Consider the following 12,152-nt stretch of genomic DNA (forward strand, 5'->3'; position numbering starts at 1 on the left):
CCAAGGACTTTTCCAACACTTAGGTTTATGATCCTTTGATAAAAATCCACCACAGAGTAATGTATCAATATTTAATGAAGCAAGTCATGTCATACTCTTACAAGTAAAAGTCAGTGGAATTGTTGTTTCTTTCAAACTCTACTAAAGCTCTGTGGTGATGCATCTTTGTTCTTTCTTTAGGAGAAGGAAAGGTTTGTTTACCACAACTCCTGTCTTACATAAAGGAGATCAGGGATAGTCACATCTCTGCACCTGTTAATCAAACTAAAATTCCATGCAGAAGTTTAAATGAAGTTTGTTTTGTACATGTAGCCTAGGACCAATTTACAGAAAGGCTTGAGTGATGGTTATGCCAATAGAGTCACACTTTTCAAAGTGATGACTAACCTAGAAAACCATATTTTTTGCAGAGTCCTAAATCCTATTTAGATTGTCACCTTTTAAAAAATGTTTTAATAAATATCTTAAATATCACTTCCAGAAACTTATTTTTCACTGCATATTTTATATTCAGAATGTGTTAGTTTGATATTTGTCCTTTTTTTCTTTTTCTGGACACAGATATCTTTCCTTTCAGTACATCAGAAGTCATTTGAAGGAGACACAGAAAGCCTTATTTAGATTTACTATGCTAGCCACAGAAATCTAGGAAGTGCTAAATGATGATAAAAGTTATTTGATTTATTTCATCTTATTCTTTGAGAACTTTGAGTTTATTTTTTTCCAAAGTAGTCATACATATTAGTATGGTCAAAAATCCATATTAATTTCCCACTAAGCTCTTTCATATGCTATGGGATTAATTTTTGGGCTTATCTTTTGTTCTTATCTCATATATATGTGTGTATATATGTATTTATACACATATATATTTATATGTGTATATATATATAAAACACATTTCTCTGTTTTCATGAAATATTATTATCTTAGTTCCACTTCAGATAATGGTACTGCATTAGCCATAAAATTATTGATGAGGTATTTGGTTGTGACTCTAACTTCTTTTTGAAGAACTGTATACTGGAGTTCTCATCGTGGTGCAGCAGAGACGAATCTGACTAGGAACCATGAGGATGTGGGTTTGATCCCTGGCCTCACTCAGTGGGTTAAGGAACCAGTGTTGCGGTGAACTGTGGTGTAGGTCACAGATGCAGCTCGGATCTGGCATTGTCGAGGCTGGCAGCTGTAGCTCCGATTAGACCCCTAGCCTGGGAACCTCCATGTGCCATGGGTGAGAACCTAAAAAAAAAAGACAAAAGGCAAAAAAATAAAAATTAACATTAAAAAAAGAAAGAACTGTATACTATAAATATAGCAAGGTGCTTCTGAGAATTCATGATTTTGGTATTACACATTTAATGATATTATTAAAATTTCTCCTTAGTTGTTAATTCCACTCACCTAAATGGAATAGATTTTGTGCTCTGTGTATTCCTATTATGTAACTTGTTCAGGACCTTTCAGATATATGCACTTAAGTGGGAGATTCTAAGATGTTTCCCAATAAAAACCAATATTTTCTTTCCCTCTCCTTCATGAGTTATAAAACACTTTCCCTCCCCTTCTTCTTTGATTTAATTTATATGCCAGAGATTTTTCTGCTCTGGGGATGAAAATGGAAGACCAGGGAAGAAAGTTGATGAAATAGAGATGATTCAGAGATCCGAAATATTTTATCCTCACTCGATATAAAGTAAATTATTTTTTCTCTTTTCCAATAACCATCATTTCCCTTGATCTTGGAATCACTCAAAACCTAGCCACTGAATCCTGTATAAACTAATGCTTGGTCTCAAGATGTGGAGAAAGATAAAATACTGGTCCTGTACAGATTGTAGTAGTTTGATTATATTTACAGTTATGAGATACCGCAAATTTAAGAATGCCATTTTTTTCTCATCACTGAGTATTTATTATATATAACAAATACATGGGAAAGAAAAAAACTATATTGTGTGATATAAATAGTTTATTTACATTACAGAAAAAACATCAAGACAATGTATACTATTTCAAATATATCCATACATAATCAAATATAGCTGTAGTACATGTTTTCATTGGTGTAGATTACCACAAATGCAAGGCAACATGTGTAGATCTCTTGTCTTATTCTTTTGTCTATAATACTGTATTGTGTAGTCCAAGCTCTCGGTAGTCCGGCCACTGTGCAACATGCTCCCTTTAGATTAACCTCGTGGACGCTCTTGTTGTGTTGTCTGAACTGTAGTGCCCTGTATTTTGCTTCTGTCTGTGAATTCTGTTGCTTCTGGGGCATTTCCTAGAAGGTTGGAAAGTTTACAAATCTTAGTCCAGTGCTGTTACCTAAAGTCTAGTGCCACAATCACAGAGAGAAATTGTGGATTAAACAAATTATTAAAATATTTCAGATGAAAGAATTTATTACTAGCAGAAGCGGGAATTATTTTGGAAGAGGTTTTGTTTAGTTTTGGTTTTGGTTTTCCTTCTCCTTGAAGTTGTCTCTAAGCGTCTGTTGAGGAGAATTGAAGAACAGAGGTGGAACTTGAAGAGGAATACATTTGCCTAGTCCCCAACTGCTTACTCATTAAGTCACAAAGAATAACTCAGCACAATGCAGTCAAGCAGCTGTGAGCTCATGTTAAAGGTCTTCAAAAATTTTATATTTGAAATGACCTAAGGGTGGATGTGTTATCGACATTTCAGTGCTACAAGTTTAAATCCTGTCAAACTAGAGAAGGAGCCAACGGTTAATATCGGATGTATATAGTGGAAAGTAATATTGTTTTCGTTCAGCCTAATATCATTTTTGTACATTAATGCTATAAGCTAGAGACATGAATTAGCACCAGTTATTTAGCTTCTATAAAAAGCTAATACTCAGGCAAATTATCTGAAAAGCTCTTATCTAGGATCTTTTATAATAAAATAATGCTTTGATGCTACAAATAAAACCGACAATGTAAAATTCATATAATAAGCTGTGAGGTATCAGAAAATACATATCCATATATATGTTCAAGTATGAATAAAGATATATATACACACATATATACTATATATACACATATACATATATATACACATATATACATACACATATATATATACACACATATATATACACATATATACATACACACTTGTATATATATATATACACACACACACTTGTGTATATATATATATGTATATATATACACACACACACACACACAGGTTTCTTTTTTTGGGTGGGGGTAGATCTGTCAGAGTGAACATGGAGCTGGAAGTTACATTCTCAACAAGTGGGAGCTGGAGATAAAAGATTGAAAATCCATCTCAACAGGGCAACTCTCTTTATTTCAGATCATGTCTCTAGATGGATGTATTTTTTATGACACATGTTGTTTTTGGGAGAAGGGCAGATGTTTGACTAAAATAGTAAAAGCAAGGAGAAGGAATTAGGAAAAATATAAAGTGGGAAGAGGAGAAGATAAAAAAGAAGTAGAAAAGAGGAGAGACCAGGTGAGAATGTAATTAAAAGAAAATTGAAGAGAATGAGAGGACCTCTGCTTGGTGTAATTTTCTAAGTCTTTTGCAATTATATGTTTTGGAATAGGTCTTAACAGGCAAGTGTGGCCAGGTCACCAGGAAGGGAGGGCTTGGGCAGGAAGGGTTTGGGGAGGAAAATAGCCTAGTTGGAAAGTCTAGTTTTTGAGAAGAATGTTTTCAAGTGAATGAAATGAATCCACACTGAGAATAGTGTGGTGTATTGACTAGGATGATTCCTGGAAAGACTTTGGAAAGTTTGAATGGCCTTGGAGAGATTCATAAAATGCATTACAAGTAATGCTAATTTAGCTCACATTGTCCTCCTCAAAAGTAAATAGAAGATAGATTTCATTTTGTTTTAACATGGAAAATGAAAATGGCCACATGCCTTAAAAAATGGCTTGCCTAATCTAGAGCTCAGTTGAGGTTGTCTTGAGCATCAGGATACAAACATCCTGACAAGCCAAGAAGCAGTATGAGCAGTGGTTAAGCGCACAGCTCTGACACTAGACAGGCTGGACTCCATTTCTGCCGTTACTGCTCAACTATATACACTCAGCAATTTGCTGACTTCTCATACCTAGGAGTCCCTATCTTGAAAATGGGGGTAATTGTTCCTTTTTCACAATGTTATCAAATGTATGTGTATAATTATGTGTTTGCCTATAGTGTGTATACAAACACATATGATATATACATGTATGTAACATGTTCTACGTGTATATATGTGTGTTTTATACACACACACACACACACACACACATATATATATATATATATGGAGAGAGAGAGAGAGAGAGAGGAGAATTCCTGGGGAGATAAGTACCCTATGTATTCCAGTTGTTTTTATTATGTATGGGAATGAAACTGTGATTAATAACAGACTTGTATACATCTAGAGTATTTAAAGTTCTGCATTTTTGTCAGTACATGAAGTAGCAAATCAGTTATGAGATGAGATCTATTAAGTATGAATTCCATTTTTCATATGCTGATTATTACTTAGATATTAGAAGGCTCAAGACCCTTAGAGTTATTTGGCACCATTTCCTGTGTTTTAAATGCTTTTATATCTTTTGTTTTATACTGAGTATCTCTGGTTTCTTGAGTTATTTTTATGTTCCCCAGAATCTATTTTAATATAATCCGTCGACTCACTTGGCATCTAAACGTGAGAGTCAAGTTGATGAACTCAACTTGGTTTAGAGTAGCACAGAGCTCCCATCAATGATCTTTCCTTAAGCCTTTAGGCCAGGGAAGGATTTATGAACCATATTTTGTCTTTTTCAAGAGCAAATGCCACACTTGTCCTCAAAGAAGATAGCACAGTACCGACACTGAGATGTATTGTGGCCTTTATTTTCTAAAGATATGATACTTTCTTTTATTTTCTTGTCTTTTGAAAATAATTTTTTGGGGAAACATTCTGATTTACTGTTGAGCTGTACAAATGAATGACAGTCTAAATGCCTTGTGAATTTGGCAAAAACCTTGAAAAACTTCCTTGGAATTTTTCTCTGAAGCAGAGTGAAATCAGGTCAGAATGAAGTATCTTCAATAATGTTTCTGGTTAGACAGAACATAAATAATATGCATTTGGTTTAGAGTCTCATTGTTGGTGATCATGAATTTACACGCTAATGAAGTTAAGCAGATACCTGGCCTCACTCCTTTACTCCAAGCCCAATGTCAGATATCACTAATTAATCAATGGTTTTCTTTCCTGCTGAAACTGGATGAGATCTCTGTATTTCTCTCAACCTAACTCTCCAGAAAACAATTACTGTTTGACTGGGTGTTTGATATGAAAACATGTTGTGAAATTTCCATTTATCAAAGGAAATTTGATATATCAAATCATACACTACAACATAATTCTTCCTATTGTAACTATTTTCTTTGAATTTTGTGTTTAAAAGTTACTTTGTTACCTAAGTTGGAAATGTATTTGTTGTTTATATCCAATATGTTAAAATGATTATACTTGAGAGTTATACTTGGAAATATAAGTGCCATAAATAGAGCTATAATTTAATACTTTTCTAGACCTTGTATAAAATCTATTCTGACCTCATTTGGCATATTAATGTGGGTAAGTAAGAAACTACTGGTCATTTAAGTAGTCTGTTAGTAGTCTGAATGAAGACTGACTTTTTAGAGTTAAAAAAAGAGAAGTGTATTCAAACAAAGGTTGGTATTACACATTAGAAGGGGAAGAAAAAGACCTTTGCCTAGAAAATAAATAATCCTCATCATAATGCAAAAATAAGGGAGATAATTTTGTCCCATTCCAGCATGAAAGTCAGTGTCTTTCCATTTGACTATTCAGCTGGTGTTCTGATGAGGAAATAGGACTCCAGAGAATGGATGGTTGCACAGTCCACAAAGAGACTTGTAATTAGAGAGACTTGATTAAGACCAGGAGGAATGACATATCTCTTTATGTGGGTGGCTGGGGAGTACAGTTACTGACCTTGTGATGCAGAGGACCACCACACAGATGACAGCAATCTGAATTGTTCCAATCACAGCTGCAATTAAGACGTACTGAAATCGAACAGGGCCGGGAACAACGTAGAGTACGCTGTAGTCCTTTTTTTCACAGTGTTGCCCAGTATAACCAGCATCACACCTGGAAGAAATGATAATGTCCAGTTATCCAGAGCTGCTGGACTCATTTTTATAGTTGGCCTATAGGCATTTATCTTTATTGTGAAATTAGGGCCTTTTGTTAGCCTTTCCTGCTCTTAAAAAATAGTACTTTGTAGATATGTTTCTCAAATACTTATTTGCATTAGATCTCTTTATGGTTTTGATTTCAAAGATAGCTGGTTTCTTTTTATACTTATAATAATCAATTTTGAAGCTAGGAGGGTAGATAATTGGTGATGATAATATAGAGAGAAGGTAGATGCCCAGGAATAATTGTTCTCTCTCTCTCTCTCTCTCTTTTTTTCCCCCATTTGAGCTTTACATTTTACTTAACTTGTTTTTTAATTAACCTAAGTCAACATAATTACTTGAGAAAAGGCTTGTTTCTGATGACATGTGTATAAAAAATAGTGCTATTGTTTATTTTTGCATAAAGCATTCTCTATGCTACTATTAGAAAAAGTGCTAAAAAATGTTAGGGCCAGAAGTACCACAAGAGTGATTTCTTTAATTTGCTGGTCATAAAGTTGTCTTCTGTTAGAGAGTGAAATTTCAGTAGGAAAAAAAGTAATTATGATGTAGGAATAAGGTTCAGCAAAACAAGCCCATGTGCTATTTGTCTGAGGATGAACACTGCCTCACACTCACTCAGACCTCATCAGAAAGCCCACTCAGGTAGACAATCTTCGTGTTAGAATTGGCATTTGACAATGAGATAAGAAAACAACTCACAGGAAAACAAGACTAGTGGGGATCAACTTGTCAATGACTTGTGCAACAATTTTAGTATTTCACCTTGAATTTCTCATAACTACATCCTGGGGTTTTTTAGAAGGGTTTAATAGTGACAACTCTGCTGGGAATGACAGGCCAGTGGGAGAAACTTCTCACTCTGCCTGGCTTTACTGGAAGGCAGGTGCTGGTGTATTCAGTGAAGGAAAACATGAAAAACTGACAGTTCTTGAAGAGAGAGAAAAAGGAGGAAAGAAGAAGGAGCAGATGAAGAAAAAGAAGAGGAGAAGGAGACATAAAGGGGAGGGGGAGGAAAGAGAAAAAGAGAAACTCCTTTCACTGTATGGCAATATGAAAGCTATTTCATCATTTGTCACTTGTATATTCCTTTAATAAAAAGTATGTTTGTTTTTTCACTTTGCCTTTACCATCTCTGAAATAATTATGTCCTATCCATGAGTATTCAGCAGGTTAACTAAATCCAGACAAGCAATTCCTTTGTGTCTCAACCCAGTTCGAAGCTATGGAAGTGTAGGTAATAGCTCACTATACAAGCCTATACAATCTGCAGAGCTACACAATCTGGAGAGCAGATCCATGTAAGAGTGTTTTCCTGGCAAAACCAAGATTGATGATATTTATTAGAAGACTTGAAGGACTTTGGAAAAGACAGCCTCCCAAAAGCAACCATGTTATCTAGATAGGGTAAGGCCTGATCCATTCATTTGTTTAGAAACATTTATCAAGTACCTACTCTGTGTCAAGCACTGCTCTGTGTCCATGGAAAAAGTGGTGAATAAAACCGAGGAGGCTGAGTCTTTAAAGAGCTTGTAAAAATGCCCAAAGCACAATGTAAAATTCTCCCACAGGAGTGTATATAATGATATGTTACATAGTACTTGGGTATGTAAGGTACACATTATCTTGTTGTTTTCTTGGTGGTGGTGGGGAGGCAGAGAAAAGTTGACTGCTGATCACCCATTCAGGCAGGATGCCATCCAATTCTCAGTAAACATCTAGAATTTAGTTCCTATATTTTTACTGTATACATTTAAAAGTTTAAGGGTGAAAAAACATTACCTGCAAGATGGCTCCTGCATATTGATAGAATGTTCACACTTCCCGTGCATGCAGAAGCCATTGTAATGTTCTGGGCAAGGGATGTGGTGTTCTCTGGCACTTTCTTCTAATTTGTTAGCATTCTCTGTGAATACAGATAAAAGCAACACCTCCTGTAAATACTTTCTTAGCCTGGTAAGATCAACCAGTACATTAAGAAGCAAGGCTACAGTAGGCAAAGATATTTAAAAGGGCAAGAATTAAAAGACCATGCTTCAGAAGAAAGAGGAAGAAAGAATTGAAAGACAGATGTCTTTACAATTGTATTTAGAGATGAAACTGCAAAATTACCCAGTGCTTTTCATGCTTTTATGCAATTTCGTACATCTTTAAGAGCCAGGGATGTTTCTATGAGTTGTCAGACAGCTTTAATTTTCCTTGTGTAGAGACTGTACATTGATCAAAAATAATTCAAGGAGAAATATCCTATTTTTTTTTGAATTTCAAAGGCAAGCATAATGTCCCTAAAAAGTAAATTGCTTCAATACCTTGATATTTTCTCAGTGTGGGAGCATAGAAGTTAAAATATGGCTGTATGCGATTGTTAAACAGAAGTTTTCCAAAACCAAATGCAAATTTCAACAAAAGTATTCTTTCAGACTTTTTTCATCTATTGTGAACATGATTTTACTAGCACTCATACATTTTCTTATTGCCTAAATAAAACTATTGAAAGAGCAAATGTTACTTCAGAATCATTTGTGTAGATGCTAACACAGGACATACTGAATGTTCTAAGCGTATTCCAATTCCTAATATTTGGCCTATGTTAGCAATGTTATGTGAAATTTAAACTTATGATAAAGGAAAAACTCGTATTCTAAAATGAACCCTTTCCAGAGTTCCCTTCGTGGCTCAGCGGTTAACGAACCTGACTAGGATCCATGAGGATGAGGGTTTGATCCTTGGCCTTGCTTAGTGGGCTAAGGATCTGGCATTACCTTGAGGTGTGGTGTAGGTCACGGATGTGACTTGGATCCTGCATTGCTGTGGCGGTGGTATATGCTGGGCGGCTATAGCTTCGATTTAACCCTAGCCTGGGAACTTCCATATGCCACAGGTGCAGCCCTAAAAAGCAAAAAAAAAAAAATTAAAAAAATGAAATAAAATGAACACTTTCTCTGTCACTAACGTTTTGTTTTCTTATGTTTCTGTAAAGATATTAATTTTTTTCATGAACATTATTAGTCTAGATACATTTGCTTCTCATTTGTAATGCCATGTCTAAGCAGTCTTTTGACTCTTTACATGTTCATTTTATAATATAAAGTTTTGCCTTTTGGAGTTTTTTCTGTACTCTGAGACCTGATATATTTAAAAATTCTTGCTGAATGCATGAAAAATATAACTCTTGACTTCAGTCTAAAGACACTTCAATACCACAGTAATTGGTCAGCAGTAATGGATTCTTTCAGTGATGGAAGATTGAGAACAAATTACTATTTTTTATGAAATAGATTATTTTCTACCATTTCCACATAGGGGTATAGTTTTTTATTGTAGTGCATCCTTATAATTTTTACTGGCAGTCATGGATGATGACTATATTCATCATCAGAAAAAAGTATCTTCAGTATTAGTGAATTAGACAAATGTATTATTTATGTTTAAGCAGTGCTATAAAATAACTATACATTTTAAGATCTAGGTGTCATCTGCAAAACATTAGAATTTGGAGAAAATTGTTAAATATATTGAATGCTTTCTTGTGTAGGGATATTTATGTACATTGGTATGATGGATAATATTCAAATTATGTACTCATATTAATAAAGAATTTATCAAAGGTATGCTGAAGAGACTGGAGATGGCATTGAAATCATTCATTTGTTCTACATCTCTGTCTCTTTACCAATTTGGATGTTTTTTTGTATTATAATATTTCTCTTTTGATACGGTTATTAAACTGAGTGAACCACTTCCATAGAAAAGACTAAGAATATATAGGACTTTCCCTTTTGGTTTTTTTGATTCTTCCAGGCAACTTTGGACTTTTGTGTCATGGTGTCTTTGGTAACAAACAGCACCTGCAGTAAGCAAACACACAACAACTGAAATAGACAGTGTGGGGTAAAATTTCCAATATGGGAGTATGTGACCAAAATAGAAGCAGAGCAATTATGGTATTTAGACACCCCTTGAGAGGGCTTGTAGTCACTCATGACTCCATGAAGGCTGGGTTCATGCTGTGCCTTGGCCGGGGGGCTGCAAGTCAGAGTGGACAAACCATGCACCTGCTGTTGAAAGGGGAGTTGAGCAGTGGGGTTTGCCAGCCTCACTGCTGATGTAATGAACCAGCACTGATTTTCACTCTTATTTCTGGATCTTCTCCCCATAACAAACAATTCAACACTTCTATTTAGTGTTCGTTAGTAACCCTTCAGTGCTTCTGCACACTTGCATGTGGGGGGATTTTCTGTAACTTCCCTACATTTCACCTACACTGTGATTTTGGTCATAGTATTTTTTCAAATACATCTTATTAGGGCTATTTTTCTTTCTGTCACTTGCAAAAGAAGATCAAGAAATTTCTTAACTCCAAAATCTATGTTTTAAGGCTATTTTATTTTTAACTCTGTCCTTCATCCTATACTGCTTTTGTTTCTGGATTTGTGCCACATCCACAATTAGGAACTGAAGTCCAAGGGCAAAATAGAAGCTTGCTTGAGTGAAACTGTTGCCTTAGCATAGTAAGAGCTGGGCATTTTCACAAAGTTCATTATCCAGACAGGTTGATCACGTGAGAGGAGAATAGTTTCCATCATAAAATCTGCTAATTAGTTTACACCATTCTTTATGAGCTTGGAGTGCTCTGTTATGTTGCTCATAGGATACTGTCAAATAAGAAGGTTAGAGAGATTGAAAATAAATGAGTGGAAGAAATGATTCCTGGGCAAGAAAATGAGGAATCATCAATATATGTCAACAAATTTACAGTCCGTCCAAACAACTAACCAGTTGATTGAAAACCTAAATATATAACCACTTCTAGTAATGCAATAGACATGTTTTAGAAATGAGATTTAAGTATATTAAGAAGAGTAGAGACACAGAAAACTAATATACCAACTGAATATGTGTGTGGACCATAGTGGATATTTGTAATACTGATATTTACGCATAGATATTGAAGCAAAGCACTTAAAGATTTAAATCATAGAAAAACGATACTTTGGAAGTGTGTCTTTTCTTCCAGGGTTGACGATTTGGACATCAACTCTGTTCACCATTTAAAAAGAGGTTTTTAGAAGTTCCCGTTTTGGCACGGGGGAAATGAATCCAACTAGGAACCATGAGGTTGAGGGTTCGATCCCTGGCCTAGCTCAGTGAATTAAGTATCTGGCATTGCTCTGAGCTGTGGTGTAGGTTGCAGACACAGCTTGGATCCTGCATTGCTGTGGCTGTGGTATAGGCCAGCAGCTGTAACTCCTATTTGAACCCTAGCCTGGGACCCTCCATATGCCGAGTACAGCCCTAAAAAGCAAAAAAATAAAAAAAATAAAAAGAGGTTTAATGTAAGGGTTGTGCTCTTTCTTGTAAGAGAGATAGTGCTGATGATAGAAACTCTTTGTGTCTTTGTTTAAAATCCTTGCCCAGTTTCCTGTTTAAATGTTTAAAAATCATTCATTCTGAATCAGATCCTGACTTTTTAAAGAAATTATGTTGGTATAATCTGTTATTTGCAATAGAGGTAATGGAGCTGCATGCCCATTACTAGTCAATATTCCAGTCAAGAGCTATGGAAGTGGCCTGCTCTAAAGTATAGCTACATGTATTATTTCTACCTGGTACTTTTAGAGAAAGAAACAGGGCAAGCTGAAAAGACAGAGAGAATGGCAAATGGCAAGGCTTTAGCACAAGTCAAGTGAGTTAAGTGCATATAAAGAGGGGCAGAGCTGGGCATAGCAGTTCAGGGACTTAAACCAGTACAGCTCAGAGTAGGGTGTGTATATGTGTATACATGCGTGTTTATCATTACCTCTGCCTCCTTCCCCCCAAACTGGAAATAAGATGTCATTCAGAGAATTAATCTATCAAAGCAACACATTATGGATTGAAGCAGAAATATGACTGTAAACTTTGACTAAAACTATCCTAATATCTGAAGAAAGGATGTTTCCCTTTGGCTAAGG

At 35.4% G+C, this 12,152-nt stretch overlaps 1 protein-coding gene across 1 annotated transcript in view; it reads right to left on the minus strand.

Annotated features, from left to right (window-relative positions):
• Nucleotides 1–1,891: 1,891 nt before the first annotated feature.
• The window catches only part of TMEFF2 (transmembrane protein with EGF like and two follistatin like domains 2), a 261,091-nt gene continuing 250,830 nt past the window's right edge, over nucleotides 1,892–12,152 (minus strand). Inside the window, exons 8-10 of the mRNA XM_021075732.2 lie at nucleotides 7,981–8,104; nucleotides 5,990–6,148; nucleotides 1,892–2,284 (exon numbers count right to left, since the gene is read on the minus strand). Of these exons, the coding sequence (XP_020931391.1) occupies nucleotides 2,188–2,284; nucleotides 5,990–6,148; nucleotides 7,981–8,104 (380 nt within the window). The 3' untranslated portion in view covers nucleotides 1,892–2,187. The remainder of the gene's footprint in view (nucleotides 2,285–5,989; nucleotides 6,149–7,980; nucleotides 8,105–12,152) is intronic.

This window comes from Sus scrofa, chromosome 15 (genome assembly GCF_054392235.1).
Source record: "Sus scrofa isolate SSC_HxYL_T2T_F1_AM1 chromosome 15, Sscrofa_HxYL_maternal_Yorkshire_Landrace_v2.0, whole genome shotgun sequence".
NCBI lineage: Eukaryota > Metazoa > Chordata > Mammalia > Artiodactyla > Suidae > Sus > Sus scrofa.